The sequence below is a fragment of the Scomber scombrus genome, chromosome 3, assembly GCF_963691925.1.
Source record: "Scomber scombrus chromosome 3, fScoSco1.1, whole genome shotgun sequence".
In the NCBI taxonomy this organism is placed as follows: Eukaryota; Metazoa; Chordata; class Actinopteri; order Scombriformes; family Scombridae; genus Scomber; species Scomber scombrus.
This window is the reverse complement of record NC_084972.1, coordinates 27,404,637-27,422,246: the sequence shown is the minus strand read 5'-3', so window position 1 is coordinate 27,422,246 and position 17,610 is coordinate 27,404,637. Positions and strand designations below refer to the sequence as shown.

Genomic DNA, 17,610 nt, shown 5'->3' with positions numbered 1-17,610 from the left:
GTGCGAAATAACACACAGCGCTGTGTTTACAGATGAGCCTCTTTCATTTGCTGCTTCGACAAGAAAAAATCTGTCAACTCCAAATAAAAGGGGTAGAGATTCACAATTATAATTTGAGTCATTTTGCAGTAGGTGTTGGTTTGCTACACTGTAATAAACTGCTGTAAAAATACAGCCAAATTTTAAGAGTGAGAGACTGTTCTTTTTAAATACAGAAACATACTGTATTTAGAAACCAAGTAAGAACATTATCAGAAAGCTACTGTTAGATTTGATGGTAAAATACAGTGTTTTCATTTTTGCCGCTGCAGTAATAGAGGGACAGAAGACACCTGCAACCATCAACATCACATAATCATCATTCATCCTTCTTTGTGGCATCAAAACAAAAGATCATGAACATCGTACTGAGAAAACAAAATTACATATAAGCATCTGATTATTCAATTAGTGACTGCATTTAATTTTTGCTAACATTAAATTGGTAATCCTAGCAAGCACCTAAAAGGCACAAGAGAGGATTTTCAGGTAGTGTTCTTTGGCATTTGGAGGTTTGAATTACTGGTGATTAAACATTATTTTCACTGCTGCTTGTAAATCTATTAGATTAATTTTTGGACGACTGTTTTCTCTTGAACTGGTAGTGAATGCTAACATTAGACCGGGTTTATCTATACCTGAACCTTGTTTATCCCACTTGTAATTCATGATTAATTATAGCTTACTACTGTATCTAAAGTGCATAACAATTGAAGCTGATTAAAATAAGTAGCCAAATTGGTAAAGATATAGGATTATGTTAGCTCAACCCAAAAGTGTTTCTAAGCTGTAGCTAGGTTGCTGCAAAGATACTACAGTTTGTTGCAAAGCTGTACTAAAATCTGGTACATAATAGGTGATATCCAGGCAAGTTTACTCATACAAGTGTTACATGTTGTTTTTCAGGTATTTCATTGTGATTAACCCTGAGAGGGGAACAGAAGCCACCCAGGCCTAAAAGGACAAGAAAGCTCACAGTGAATCCTCGTCACCACTCTTTTGAAGTCACTTCATAAATTAGGTGTCCTTGTTTAAAATGTTTCTCTCTAACATTCGATTGTTTCATTTATCTTTCTCTCACTCTGTGATTGATTTTCGTTCTTGTGTCTTTTTCATTCAGTGAGCTGTGAGCCTGGATGTCAACCTTCTGCCAGATATAACAGAGGACTTTTGAAATGCAATCCTGCAATCCATTTATTTTTGTGGTTTGCTTGCAGCTCAGAATATTATAATTAACAGACTCACATTGACCCGGTAATTAATTATTAAAGTAAATTAAGGTAGTGACTGTAAACAAAAAAAAAAAGAAAAAGTAAACTGCTGGCAGCCACATCTACCAGTAGTTTACTGTAATTTTACAGGTACATTTGTGAGTCACATTTTCAATGTTGTCACGTTCTCTGTATGTAGGCTTGCTGCCCTTAGAGGATTCATTTATATAGAGACCTTTAATAAATACAGACTAGAGGACAGAAAAACAAAAGATTTTATTTTTTTTTACCAAACATCAATATACAGCTACACATATGGTCTGTTTGACAGTGTCTGTTTGACATTTTAAAATGCATTCGTCTGCAGCAACAACATCACACTCTACTCTGTCACTTAATTCAAATATGATCCATTCTGACATTTATCTGACAAAACATACATTGGTTTTGGTATTTTAAGCTATGTCAAGACAAATTGTATGAAAAGCAGCCACCATGGCCTCTGCTTTCCAGGGTGAGCAATGCCAGAAATGACTTTGTGGACTAGCAGAGTAAATAAATGCTTTATTTCTAAAAGGTTTAATAGAAAAATAGACATGAATCTGAACTGTATACTGTAGGTAACTTAACAGTGCATGCTCTAATGTGCTGATATTTGTTACTTAACAAAATGGGTAAGAGAAAGGAAATTGTCATGCGAACATATGCTTCGAGCTAACAGCTAAGCTAACATAAGAATTTGTTAATATACAGTAACTACACAGTAGTTGGACATGATAATGATATGTATAAAAACTCCCTCTCTGATTCATTGACTAAGGGCTGCACCTTCAGACATCAACTAAGAAAGCAGTTTAACGTATGTTAAAGGAGAAAACAGCTCAATCCAACGTTAGCTATTCTTGTGCAGTCAAATGTTGCATGTTTGACTGAAATTGCAATGGTTTTGGACTTTTTGTTGACTACATTTTCTTCAAATCCTAAGCATCCCAAAAATATTCAAATTTTCTTCATGTGTGAAAGCAAATTTTCCTGTTTTGTGCTATTACATTTGCAAAGACCTCACTTAGCACAGAATTAGAGGGACTGTTTTCACCCAAAAAATGTCGGGGCCATGAGACAAGGGCAAAGTACCTGAATGTGCTGCTCTCATCTATAGGTCGCTCCGGAGGTCTTCTGGTGGTTCTTACTACGTCCGTTAGATGGTGCAAACGTATCTATAGGTCACTTTTTGCTATAGCCTACTGTCATTATTTGTTGGGTTTAGCAAACCATCAATTAGCCATTACAAATGAATATTAATTTCCTGTGGGCATATGACTTTAACATAACTTGAATTCTGGCAAATACAAGACATCCATACAGTAGGAATCTTACACTGTTTATATGGATGTGGTATTTTCAACACCACTTGTGACATCACAGATTAATGAAAATATACTGCGACTATACAGGCTGGTACCAATGATGTGAAATATTTTTAAAAGAGTGTACAAGGATCGCATTCGTTTCCTGGCGAAGTTGTCATGCTTTTATTTATGCTGCTACTAATGGAAAATAACAAAAATAAGGCCACATTACTTTCTTTTCATTTCTGCAACATGCGCTTCACAACGCCGCACATTTGGGGTTATGACTTGTTCTAAAGGGACATAGGTATTCGGAATTCCTTTTTATCTTTTGTTAACCACACAGAAAGGATGGCTCTATTTGCTCATGGCTCTTTTTGTAGCCTTCACTTGTTTGCATTTAGAGGCTTGACATTCTTTCTGCCTCATATCTCAATTTCGCTGAATTATTCATGCTTTACAAAAATGTGAGAAGCAATGCAACATACCTTAGCTTTAGAGTGCAGGGGGAAAAAATATACAAATAGTCCTGCTTTGTACAGGATGTAAATAACGATCAGAAACCCATAGAAATCAGGGCACTGCTTAATTTAAAATAGACTGTACTGTACTATCACTCTTGCAAATGCTTTTGATGCAGTAAGAGTGGTGTTAGGAGACATTTCCTGGATATTAAATCAGTAGCTTTACTAAAAGACATCAGAGGAGCTTTAGTAAGAGGACAACAATGACTGTGACTTTATGATGTATTTATTTGTTTAGGAGTTAACCGTTTTGAGATCCAGATGTCTATTTATTCCTCAAGAAACTTGCCCAACACTGTCATACAGTAGATAAATACTCTTTAAGAAGTGGCTCACCTGTTATAATACAGGTTAAAGACTGCCGTATGAAGCAAAGTAAGAATGCTGGTTCAGTTGTAGACAGACACAAAGAAAATGTAAGTCTTTGGAGTCCATAAATCTATGTCCAAGTACAATATGTGTATATAGAGTGTGATTTGGCTATAGTGCTGCCTTCTGTTAAGGAGCTATCCCTACCTTACTAAATAAGACATCATCCAAAATAAACTCTATATATGCAATCTCTTCCTCACCTAAGTCTAATCTTTGGCAGAAAAAGACAAAACCAGTCCACATGTTATAATTAGGGGCTTGCCAAAATTAGCTTCACCATTTTAAGTGCGTTATTTGACACATAGTTCTATGTAGACTCTATTTTAATACCATAATTGCCCTAATTTTCAAGATTATACTGTAGATAATTTATGGATATCTTTCTACTCAGTTCACAGTTATCAATCTAAGGAGAATACAGTACAGAATATTCTCTTGATTATTATGCTTGTTTGACTTTACATATTTTTATTTTGTACATAAATTTGCTATTATATAATAAATATACTGCTGAAAGAATGTGAAGACTTACTGAAAACTCACCCTTCTAACATCAGCTACCTAAAATTTCAACATTATCCCAATCCCAATCTTTTTTGACTGACACCTCTGCTACGGTCTTATTTTACATGCAGAAGAAACAGTATTTGCCTTTATTAGTGCTTGTGAACCACTTTTGAATGTTAGTGAGTGATGCTGACACTGTAAATGGCAGGATATGTCAGCATATCATGTTATGGGCAGGACTGAGGTTACTGGTCTGTATGACATCCTTTTTTTATGGGATTAAGTATTGAGCCCTACTGAGATAATTCCTCATCTAAAATCATCTAAAAAGGTCACGCTAACTTTGATGTAACTTTAGAGGATTTCAGACTCCAGGGTTGGATGTGTTGAGAATTTATTGGCCTGTGTAAGACTAATGTGACAGCACTGCAGTGATACATCTCTTTCTCTTTCATCATAAAGTTTAGCCTTACTTTATGTGCGTAGGTCTATAACATTGAGTCAAGTGCCGACGGCCATAAAAGATGCTCATAGACTCTCACAGCCAAAAATATGAACTCTATAATATCATAGTGCGAGTGGAGCAGGGCACTCACTAATTTTCTTTTATTGGGACTTTGGCTCATTCCTTGGGAATGTCCTTTATCACCATATTTTGGACATCCATGTGCAAAGAAAGCAACCGCAACCGTACCAGGGCACAATCCTACCGTAAAACAGTCCTGGATATTTACCAAGGAGGAAGCAGCATAAAACTTGTCACATGTAGCACACACTGTCTGCGGTGTCCACTCATTGTTTGAAGTACCAGGACAAGATGCGTTCTGAAAAGTAAATTCTTCTCATTCCTCACTCTCCTCCTCATCCCCCTTGGTGCCTTTACTCCAGCGCTGGAAGCAATGAACAGTTGAAGCCAGGAAGAAGCTTGTCATGATGGCCACAACAGACACTGAGATGCCAGAGAAAATGATGATGAGCAGGTCCGTTAGAGTCAGGGTGGCCTGGCACTCGCGGAAGCTGTCCTTTGAGAGCTGGGTCAGGGACACGCGTCTGCCGTCCATGGGGAGGGAGCACTCCATGCCTTCCACTCCTGTGTCAAAACAGGAAATATGATGAGACAGATTTACTTATTGTGCAGTTTGCACTAATGTCAGCAATCCAAGAGTCCAGAAGTATTAAAGTTGTTTATGATTAGACTCACAGCTCATACAGCCCACACAACCTACACATGAGGTTGGTCTGAAACTATCTAGAGACAGAATGCATTTTTTAGTTATCCTGTTTGTAGGAATTTGATTCGGACAATATTGTGCTGTTGAAAATCTAAATTCAGCAGGGCAATGTAATGAAAGAGTGGGAGCTGATTTAATAACTGTAGGGTCGATCAGAAGTCTTCGCTTATGAGTTGAAGTCGCATTGTGTATACAGTACACCCACCCACAGCATGACTGTAGGTTCACTGTGGGAATAAAGTCGAAATACTAAGAAAATGTGAAGCACTGTACAGTATACTGTTAACTTTATATCTATCTACTTTACAGAACACATCAAGTTGTTTTTATTTATTAGTGTACTCTATTTTTGTTCTTCAGTAATTTTGTCTGCCTCTGACAAGAAGCTCTTGAATCTTTAATAAAATTAAATAAACATCCCTTTAAATAATAGTAGTGAATTAATGGCATTCACAAAAACAGACCTCTGAGAATATATTTCCTCATTAAATGTGGCACCTGGTTACATGTCAGAAATTTACGGATATATCAGTGAAGGGCATCGACTGAAACAGGGGCACCTTGACCAAACTCATCTCACGATGAAAGCATGATAAATCAGTGAGTGTTGCTCTCCGTGTCTCTGTCACTTTCACATAGTTTATTGTTCAGACATCAGTTAAATGGAAAAGGACATTGATGGTGGCTTATTGGATTTCAAGGATACATATCTTCAAGTGAATCTTCCTCTCTAACCCATGATTACTGATGAGAACAGTTGATCATTAAAGTCAGTTTTATCATGTTATGTTAAAGACTAGTGAGTATTATTACCACTGAAAATACAGTAGAAAAATGTTCAGTTTCACATGCTTAGAGTCTTGAATTTTACTCACAACTTTCTTAATTTATAAGGTTAATTTGGCACTTTTTAATTAGACAAGACAGTCCCAAGCCTATAGATAATACATATCTAATAACTGTCATATCCCTAACACTGTAAACACTTCAGGTGATACGGTATGCTTATGCAGTCAGTACGTTACCTTCATATTGGCATTGTGCAGTATAAAAAAGACATATTGATGTGGATGTTAGCTTCTAGGTGGGTAGATATGAAGCCTTGCAATGTGGGTGGCTACTTTTCCACTGATATTGCACATGCAAATGGACACACTTGGCAATACATCAGTACATCAGTTCTGGGTCTTTGCTCAACAGTCAGCACATTTTGCACCATGCTTTGTTATCATAGAAATGCAACAGCTCCTCTTGGCTACAGTTGTGTTCATTGATCAAACTGCTTTAATTCTGATTGAAATCTGCTACTTTTTGTTGGTAATCAATAGCAAATATTTAAATGTGACATTAGCTCTTATAGAAATGACACAAATTCAGAATGAATAGAAAATAGCTAACAGTGAAAAAAATTCTCAAATTATGTGTCTGTGTGTATCTTGTGTTTGATATATAAAACCTTGTGTTATGTGACAATGGAAACAGGAAATAATGGAAATTAGTGATGGAATGGAGCTGGTTTCCATGCTCCTCTGTTTGACTCTGTACAATATTAATTAGGTTTAAAACTGAACTCTAAAGGCGCTTGATAAAATTTAGTGACACTAATCCCTTAATACAAGATACAGATTTCCTCTAACATTCAATTAGTAGAGGATACAGGATGTCAAACACACATAGTTACACACACACACACAAACACACATATTACAATGCTACTATTGCAACCAGAATAAGTGACAGTTGTTGTTTTCAATTGTTGTGAACGTATACAATGTAATTGACACACATCATCATTAATCTGATGAGGTTCTGTGTGACCATAAACATTCATTAATATTAGAGTGTTTGTAATGGACTGTTCTTTGTATCCAGCAGCTTTTCACATTAATGAACAGAAGTAAGTAGTGCATTTGCTTGGGTCTATTTTTTTAGATTAATACAAATTTGGTGAACTGCTGTTAATGTGTAATTGACTCAAAATAAACTAGTTCATGGTATTCAATGGCAATATCACCCAGTGCAACAGAGTAACTTGTTGGTGTGTGGGGTTTTTTTTGTTTGTTTGTTTGGGGGGGTTTTGGACAACAATGGAGGTCTGTGACACAGAAAATAGGAATAATAATAGGAAAAATAAACAATATCACCAGCATTATCCTTTAAATGACCTTGTTGCCACACACACAGTACATCCAATTCCTGCTATGGTCATTTGTGGAGAGTCTGTCATTAGCGTTTATAACCTGTGTATCCTATATTTCCACTCTTTTATCTATTTTTGTGTGTTGCCCCTATCGGAGCATACACAGGCCCCAACAAGGATAACCAAAACCAGAGCATCCAGCAAATGTTTTCTGGATCGGCTCTGCAGAAAACTCAAGTAGCCTGGATGATCAGATAAACTGAGTCAGAAGTAAACCCAGCACTAAGAATGAGGCTTCAACTTGACAAGGGGCCAACACCGACAATCCAGCCAAGGAAGAGTAAACTCTTTCCTGGCATGATTATTTCTATGTGTGGAGAATCACAGATCAAAACAAATAGATAGCCTATTACATGTGAGAAAACTGTGCATTCACATGAGCAACATAACATCTACTGGCCTTACAAACAAGTGCACAATATGTTTAGAGGTGGTTAGAGGAGGTTAGAATTATGAGCAGGAAATGTTTTGTTTTGTATAAAAAATGCAGTATTCTCATTGTGTTGCATACATTATGTATGCTAACAATATGTGAGCCATATGGTTATGATAAATAACCATATGGCTCACACTTTAATAACAGCAGTTCAGTTTAAAAAGTACAGTTTGACTCAGCAGGGCTTTTAGAGGAGAGCATTATTTTACTGTAAGATTTCCAACTTTGCTCACAGCATTTTGTGAATGGCTTGAAGTATAAAAACATGCGATATGTGAAATCTTGTGAAGTCTTGTGAAATTACATTTGCTTTGCTGTACATGGCAGCAGGTGAGGTCTGCACACTGTATAAACAACTCCAGGGAGGCAAAAAGAAGAGAAAAAAACCTCTTCAAAACATTTAGTCAAGCTCAACACATTGTGCAAAAAAGACAGACCCTGCAATGTGCTTTTGAGATGGATTTTGTACAAAAACTCTTCAAATAAATACCCGACTGTTAAATGATCAAACATAAACAGAAGAGAAATAAATGTGCATTTAGAAAGAAGCAGACCCAGACTGAATGCACTTGACTATTGCGTGGTTGTAACACACTTTACTAAAAGAAGAAAGAAAACTTTGAATAAATCTGTAAATTCAAAATATTGGAGAACCTGTCCCGCCCTGTTGTCCCGAAGATGAATGGATCATATTTATATTCACAGTGTACTTATTGCATGGTAAAGTAACCCATCACCCAAGAGACTTAGCCTTTGTCTTTGAGACGGTTCTGTCTGGTCTTGCCTGTCCTAGATGCTTGATTAATAACATCTGAGACTGAAATTATCCTGGTGAACACATGGCCCCTGCAGGAGTTACAGTATCAGCACATTTATCATCATCAGCAGAGTTAGTGAAGATATTAATGGTGGGAAGAGACAACAAAATTAGATTATTTGTATTAGTATTTCCAACAATACTTTTGTTAGTTGTTTTTCATATTAGTCTGAGCATCAAGACCTGCTCTGAAATGTATGTATATATATTCTGTATATATAGTCAGTTGTTTTAATACAAATATGCATTGTGTGTACCGTATAAAAAATACATGCAAGAAGAGAGCTTTTAAGTGGAACTACATAGCTGCAGTTAAGATCTAATGTTATACAATAGGAAGTACAGGCTTATTACACAGCCTGACACAAAGGAGAATTACTGAACAGCTGGGGTATTTGGCTAAAAGTAGAATCTTCTGGAACAAACATAATGATTTCTCTGTATTACATGCTTGTTTGTGACAATGTGTGCACTTCATCCACGGAGAGATGATGTCCAGATTTAAAGTGAATGTGGCCTCAGATTAAAGATGTAGGAAGCTGAAACTTGCAACCTAAACTGGAGTCTGATATGGAAGTGCTCCATTTCCACAGACCAGATACACCTTTATTCCACTGCAAACTCCAAGTGCTTTAAAAAACACTTATGTCAAGTTCACATCATAATAAAAGCACAGTGTTTATGAGCAGCCAAGTGGGAAAACCTGTTCACAATATGAGTTATTGGGACAGTTACAATATCTCCCACTTGGCAAATATCACTATCAAACAGTCAACAAATTGGTGTCAAAACAGCTGCAATAAAATTAATAATTTATTCTAATTCAACTATAAAAAACTGAGCTGCGCACTTTTTGTTGGCTTCATGTCTCACTTGTTTACAAACAGCTATAAATATGTGCATGAGCGCTCCCAAGTCGGAGTAAAATTAGATTTTCTCATTCTGCCAACATGCTGTGAAAGCAGCATTACCATAGTGAGCAAATTACTAACTGACCAATTACTGAAATACTTTAATAGGCTACATCTTTTTTTGTTGAGATACTAGCTAACTAGCCACTGATTAGCTCCAGGATGTTTCAGTACCGTTTATTCATATTTGGTAAAATAATGACCTCCAAATTGCAGTGACAGAAAGAAAAGAGTAGATTGCAATGCTAAAGAGATCAATGTAAACTGTAGAACAAACAGATCTAATGTTACCTGACAAAATTGCACATATTTCTTTCCTTTCAACAAGCTCCAGGTTTTTCTACCAACAATCTTAGAGCTTTGGCAGCCTCTTCAATTCAAGGTACTGTCAGCTGTTTGCATGCACTGGGCTGTGTGTGTAACGGGTGTTGATTTGGCGCTTCATCATGCCTCACTGTTTATGTGTTAGAGGTTAAAAACTGACATTAAAATATTGCTGAACTGTTACACTGGTAAGATCTGGAGAACAGATTATTAGTGATGAGAATTGTATTTGATGTTTAACTCCACACACAAAAAGGCAGCAAAGAACATAGATAGTGAACTGTCTGGGGGTAACTTTGTTTTGTACTTATTCAGGATTATTCTGTTTAGTAGTAATGTACTACAGTTCCAGATGGAGTCTCTAAATGTCCAGGGATTCCTTGTATGGGTCAAATGCAGGTTGACTGCATGCTTTTATATGTTTAGTGGAGTGTGTTTGTGTGAAAGGGGTATACAAGATGTTCCACCTAAGCTTATATTAATGAAAGCTGTACATTTTAATTAATTGTGACCCCTCACCACTTGCAGAGCATACTGATAAAGCAATCAATTTACAAAACCTGTAACTGAGCACATGAATAAAGAAAAATAAAAATACAATGAGATTAAAATAGAAATTTAATAAGTATAGAATATAATTAAGAATGTTATAAGATCTTTTATATGCTCAGAAAGAATCATAGCGGATGGCATGACTAATAAATCATTTTTAATAATGAAAAAAGCTACAGTGGGCCAGTGTCAGCTATGGAAATGGATAAGCTGGTAATCATTTTTTAGTCCATAAATGACTTCAAACATACTATGACCTCACATTAATGTGGTCGGTGCAGGCTACTGCACAGTAATACAGCAAAAAATCATGCTCATACACTATCAGGTATGTAAGCCCACACAGCTATGTTACATTCCTGGCACAGACAGTTGATGGATTACATTTAGGATTACAGCCAGCCATGGGGATAGGCTATCTGCTGTCCCAGCCGTGATTGATCTACCTAGCTGTGACAGACTGATATCGAAGGCTTGTTTCGCCTCCCTCCTTCAACACCACACGGTTCGTCCAGATTGATCTCTGCAACAGTAGCAAAGGAAAAAAATCACCATAATCTTACATCCAGAGACTCCAGCACAAGTTGGTAAGTCTGCATTTGTCCCTAAAAAATGATGTCTAGACACTCCTCATAGGAAATCCAGGAGATAATGACTCACATAACTGTCCACTCCCCTCTTTATTAAATGAGATGAATGTTCTACTCAAGTCCAATACTTGGTAAATGTAAAAAAGAAAAGAACCAGGCAGACATAATTAAAGAAAGATGGAGGAATTATTCAGTTGCAGTCACAGAAAAAGGATATCTGAAGGAAAGATTATGGGAGATTAATACAAGAAGAGTGCATAAGTAGGAGTTGGAGGGAGAAACAGTGTGGTGAATGTGTGAAATGAATGCACAAAATGACAGGCACTCATGTGACAGTCGGGTGAGGGTGAATCATTCAGTAGGGGATTCCTTCTGTGTAGAAACTCACTGACATCACTGGACCATGGACACATTCATAATGTTTTATCAGAAAAGCACACATGCACAACCGGGAATTTATTCATCACAAATACAAGAAGATGATAGTTAAAGTGAAAACTATTAGATGCCCTTTTAATCCTTTTCGTCATAATAAAAAGCAGTTTGTGTTCCCTATTTATTATGATGAAACAGTTAAATACGCAGGTCAAGTTTATGCTTCACACTCGAACACACACAGGCCCACAGAAAGGTATTAATACATGATGCTGCACACTGCCAGTGATACAAAGCTTTTCGCTTTTCGCCTTTTATTTCTGACACTTGGCAGAATGTCTGTTTCTGCTTCCTTACATGCAGCAGCTGATTCTATCACACTGTGTAATTCTGTCCATCTTTTTCACGCTCGGCTCTCCCTTGCCAGCACTATCTCTCACATCCCAACTTTAAATAAACATGAAATTAGGCCAGGATAAAAGAAGCTGTCAGCCTGTGGTAATAGAATAGATATGTTCTTTTTGCATACCCATTAGCAGCAATGATAGAAAGTAATGTCGAATTGGGCACTACAGTATATCAACACACGTATCTTATGTAGTGTTGGTCAGTGGAATCATATTTTTAGAGCTGATCATGTGGTAACAGGCCTCTGCAGAGCAACTCGATAGGCTGTGAAGGAAAATTCAGACTTTGACCCTGTCACCTGAACTGTTAGTTTGTAGTGAAACTGTTTAGGTCATGAGTAGTGTTGAAAGCAAAGCCACGATGGGCCTCAGCCTCCGTCTCCCATGGGAGTTGGCCTGCATTGCCCTGTAGGCAGCTCTGGCTCCAATTACCCTGGCCAATGTGCCGTAGAACTGTGTCACTCTGAATTATACATAGCCTTTGTTCATCCTTAACCCAAGAGCACTGGAGACAGCAGTGGATCATGTTTACACTCATCCCTCCATTTAAACATGTATTAACCTGATTTGGGGCGAAAGAAACATACAAATGTCACCAAAAACAAATGCACAAGGGAGCAGACAACTATACAGCATGCATGTCTGTCTGGTTTATTTGCAGTACAAAAGGACTATTGCGCTATATTTCTGTGGGAGATACTGAATCAGCCAGATTCACAACCATGTGGAAAGAAATCTGTTTTTTCTATGAAAAAAAAAAGTCTTGAATTTTAAGCATCTTCCACCCACTCATGATGCTGACCTGCAGTAATCAAAGTTATGCAAACAGAAAAGTGTGCTGCTTTGAGTGATCAAAATCACCGGGGAAATCAAGATGTGAAAAATAGAATGGGAATTGGATTTACAGCATGGGCTCCACAGCTGCTACATTATGCAGGCCATCACAGAGGGAACCATAGATATCTCAGGATGACTTTTAAAATAGCAGCATGTTATCATCACGATTTATTGACAGTTTTTAAATTAGCTTAAGATTCTTTATTCTGCTGGTGCTTTATTAGTTTGCTGAAGTTATGAGTGGTTTAGGGTGGTGACATCAGCAGCCTTATTGATGATACTGAGCAATCTGCTGGCACAACTGGTGTATATTATGTGATTAGAAAAACCTATATGCTCCTGGAGATGGTTTCAACCTTAACGTGTTCTGTTTCTCTTTAACAGCTATCAGCATTGTTTTATTACCTTAATACCCAATGATTTTGCTCATTTTCTGAGAATTACTCATACAGGTTATTTTGTACTGGTTAAATGTTTCAGAACCACATATTACATATGTTTGGGGTATGGGAGACCATTGCTGTAATCATGATTAAATGCAATTCAAGTTAATCTGTCCTACATCTGTGACAATGCATTTTTACGCAGCAGTACCCTCCCAAATCCCAAACATGTGTGCAGTAGTCTAATTGGATTTCTAGCAAACATGCTTATGTCTGGAGTACTCATGCTTTTTTGAATATCACTGGGGTTGGTTTGGTCCACGCGCACAACTTTTCAGCTCTTTAACTGATTTCCTTCATGATAAAAAGAGAATGAGGATGCAATGAGCAATTTCTGTCTTTATAACTGAGTTTCTCTATGATGAACGAAACATTAAGTTGAAACACCCACTCCACTGATGACAAAAGCATATCAAGTCAACCTCATTCACTAATGACTGTCCATCTGCTATTGTGCAACCACTTCTGATACAGCGATCCAGAGAATAGGTCAACACATTTTTCTGTGATTGAGAGAGCTCAGTCATTATGTTTATTAGGTCTGGCTCTATGATGCCTGAATGTTTCCACCAGCGTTTGTGAATCTAACTCACTATAATCCTCCCTGCTGCTTTGCGTTTGTTCAAGAGTAGATTTGGGATCCATAAAGTTTCAATGTGACACAGTAGTCAAACAGAAACATCCACAGGAAACAATAGTCAGCTGTCAAAACTGGCTGCTCTGAGGGTAGGTGATAAACATGTCATAGGTTCTGAAAAAAAATCTAAAACTTGGTCCATTAGTATGTCATTGGAGACAGGCAGAATTGTCCTTTAAAGATATGATTAACACAAATACAAGCAATGACACATCTACACACGCAAATGCAACCATGATGAATCCAATTTTTTTTAAAGCTCTGTGTTCCTCTAACAAACATCTTAAATAATTTAATGTGTCAAGCTTCATTTTGACAGTTTTGCAGAAAGAAAAATAAAGCAACTTTTCTATAAATTACACACAAAGGAACACAAAGACTTATTTTGGAGTATATTTTGAGTTCAGTGAAACAACCTCTTGTCTCTCGGCCAGTTACAGAACAAATTTACATTTCCGTAGAGGAGAAGGGGCTAAGGTGACAAACAGTTAATATTCCCTTATGCTGAAATGTTATTTGTCATCCAAACTTCCAGTTTAATTAACATTACAAAGGACCAGAAAGCAAAGTTTAGGATAGCTTTTATTGGACAATGATAAACAAAATTATACAAGAATGCAAAATACTTCATATACCTAATACAAATAAGCGTGTGTGTGGGTGTGTGTGTGTTTTGTCCATAATGGTGGGCTCATCTCTGGGCATGAAGCAAACAGTCACTGATGGGGATATGAGGGCTGCATATGAAGAGAGATAGACATTACTAACTCAATTTGAGTGTATACACTAGAGCCAGTTGGTAGCCATGCCAGTAGCTTGGCTAGGCCTTTGGTTTCTTCTTTGTTGTTGATGTATGCCTGGCCAGCACTGCTAATGCAATTCATTATGCCTTGCAGTTGACAACACTTAGAACCCGTGATTAATGCATTTGCTGCCTCCTACTTGGGGGCATTAGGTATTCTTGCCAGTTTGTCAACTTCGCTTCCTCACAGGCCCAAACTTTTTTTTTTTAGGGCAAATGCAAAGAGAACCTAGAGGAAAGAGAGGGCGGTATCTATAGTAAGGAACATCATGGCCTAAATGTATATAAGCTTTTGTGAGTTGTCAGCAGTTTGCAATACCCAGCCTGTGCTTTTTAGGGGAGCTGAATTAAAGCTTTTGCCAACTGTAATACAATTAGGATTTGAGTTAGACTTTCTACTTTTTTAATTTAAAAATATAAAAATAACAGTTTATGCTGAGAAAGCATATTCCGAAAATCATGTTATAACATCCATATACAGAGGCTGTGATGTCTAGGCATTTGCACTTTGTTAGATTAACTGCTTTGCCTGAATCTTATGTTTGATTTATGATGCCTGTAGTTCCTTTGGCACACTGCAGATGATTTCGGCAATTGCAGTTCAGTTTTTGGACAAATGCTGTTCTTTATAAACAGGTCAACATTTCATACCCAAACAACCTTGGATCACTGACAGAAATAAATGTGCCCACTCCTTAACTGCACACCTTAATACACAAACCCTGTATCTTCACATTATGTACTGTTTTTGTCAACTGAATTATGTTTTTAGAATATGCCCTACACATATATGTCACATACTGTGAGCCACATTCATCCTAAATTCTCAGATTAAGCCAAAATCATGTAATGTGTCAAATCCACACTTTGATATGAATATGATAACAGCACAAGCTACTAGTCATGTGTGGTTGAAATGTCAGATCTGTTTATTTTTGCCTCGTCGGCTCCCACGTGCTAGCTTGCACAAGATAACTGCTGTCTCTGTCCTCTGTATTGTTAAGGACACGAACGGTAATATACATAGAATTGACCTTTAGTTAAAAAATGATTCCCCCTGAATAAAACATGATTTTGATTTGTCTCTGAACAAATGGCTTCTGACAGGTGTAGTAGATATTCTCTATAGTCCACTGAATCATATGAGCACAAATTTGAACAATACGTTCGAGTGTTCACCAGGAAATATACTGCACCCGCTATTAGAAGCCAGTGACTCTGGCTGTTGAGACCAATCAACTCCATTTACAGTAAATAGATCTTACCCACAACACATCTGAAGGGACATGGCGATACCATGTCTTGTCTTGTGTTTTTCCCAGATGCGCATGCACACATTGAGACTGCCTCACAAACACACACACACACACACACACACACACACACACACACACACACACACACACACACACACACACACACACACACACACACACACACACACACACACACACACACACCTAAACTTCAGCCCTGTTACCTAACTCAAAGCTCCAGGCTGAATCACAGTGGCAGACAGTGTCTATAGTATGGGCCCTAAAAATTAACATGGATAGGGCAACAAACCCTGCTTATTTCAATTGGTGTATTTTCTTTTGATAATATTGTTAAATGACAGTGTCCACCAAAGTATTATATGAATCAGTATTATATAAATATAAGCCTTAAATTGATTGAATTGACTACCACACAGGATAGAGGACAGTGCTGTGTTTATATGGTGATACTGTTTGTGTAGCAAGGAAAACTGCAAGTTAAAATTCCTATGAGTCATTTAATGTCTTGCTCCACGTTGGACAATGCTGCATTTTAAGTAGTTTCATTCAAAATTTTAAAATTAATCAAATTCAAAACATAGCATCCTTGTCACAAGTGCTATTGTCTCACATTACACAATCAGTCTCACACATTATATGCTATGGGGGTGGAGGAAGAAAGAGACGAAATTAGAACAAGAGAGAGGGAGGGGGGTTCCCTCTTCAACAGGGAAAACATAAATAGACCAGAGCGGTGTTATGGGAATGGATTTGCCATAATACTGTTGTATGTTGTGTTTAGATACGCTTTATTTGGGTCAACAACATGAAAACAAAATTCTTCCTAGATTTTCTTACTCACCGTTCGGAAGCTTGTGACTGTTCTCCATCAGCCATGTGAACAGGTTGGCAAAGTTGCAGTTGCACACCCAGGGATTGCCCTCTAGCCTCACCAACCGCAGGGAGGGCAACTGACTCAGTGCCCCAACCTTTAGGGAGGACAGGGCATTACGCTCCAGTTCCAGTTCTCTTAGTGAGGTGAGGCCCAGGAAAGCATCTTCATTCACCATGCTCAGATATGGGTTGTTGCCAAGGCGTAGTTTGATCAGGCTCCGGGACTCCCCAAATGTCCCCTTGGGGATTTCAGTCAAATTGTTGCTGCCCAGGTCCAAGAAGACCAGCCTGGAGGAAGTGCTGAGAGTCCCCGGTTCTATGTGGGAGAGGGTGTTGTTTCGGAGGTCCAGGTAGACCAAGTCACTGTACAGAACTAGGAAGTCTGAGGGGATTCGGGGTATCCAGTTGTCAGCCAGCAAAAGCCTGCGCACATCCAAGGGGATCTCATTGGGTAGACGGGTCAGCCCCCGGCCACTGCAGTCCACAGTGTGAGGATCTGGGCACAGGCAGGTTGCTGGGCAATTTTCCCCCCGGGTCCATAAGACAGAGGACAGCAAGATGAGGATAAGTTGGAGCCAGCAGACACATGGCAACATGGTCATGGGGGTGAAATGAGTTAGGGGGGAAAGAGTCTCAGGATATAGACAAATAGGAGAGGGTGGGGCAGAGAACAAGGGGGTGAGGGTCAGAGGGCAGGAGATCAGGACAAGGGAGGGGAAGGGGAGAGTGAAAGGGGGTGGACAGGGATCAGTCCTCGTAAAGGAACATCCTGCTGTTGTGGAGATGGAAATCTGGAAGGGCTCAGGAATTGGGAAGCGGCAGTGCAGCGGCAAAAACACTTTTCCAGGAGATCATGTAGCAAGCTGCTTGGATTGAATAGCAGACCGCCTGCTTT

General features: G+C 38.2%; 1 protein-coding gene across 1 annotated transcript; it reads right to left on the bottom strand.

Moving 5' to 3' along the window:
- Positions 1-4,844: 4,844 nt before the first annotated feature.
- lrrc38b (leucine rich repeat containing 38b) lies at positions 4,845-17,311 on the bottom strand. The gene is made up of 2 exons (XM_062416434.1): positions 16,684-17,311; positions 4,845-5,092 (listed from the first exon to the last, which is right to left on the bottom strand). Exons 1-2 carry the CDS (start codon positions 17,309-17,311, stop codon positions 4,845-4,847), a joined length of 876 nt encoding a protein of 291 aa, XP_062272418.1.
- Between the last annotated feature and the right edge of the window lie 299 nt (positions 17,312-17,610).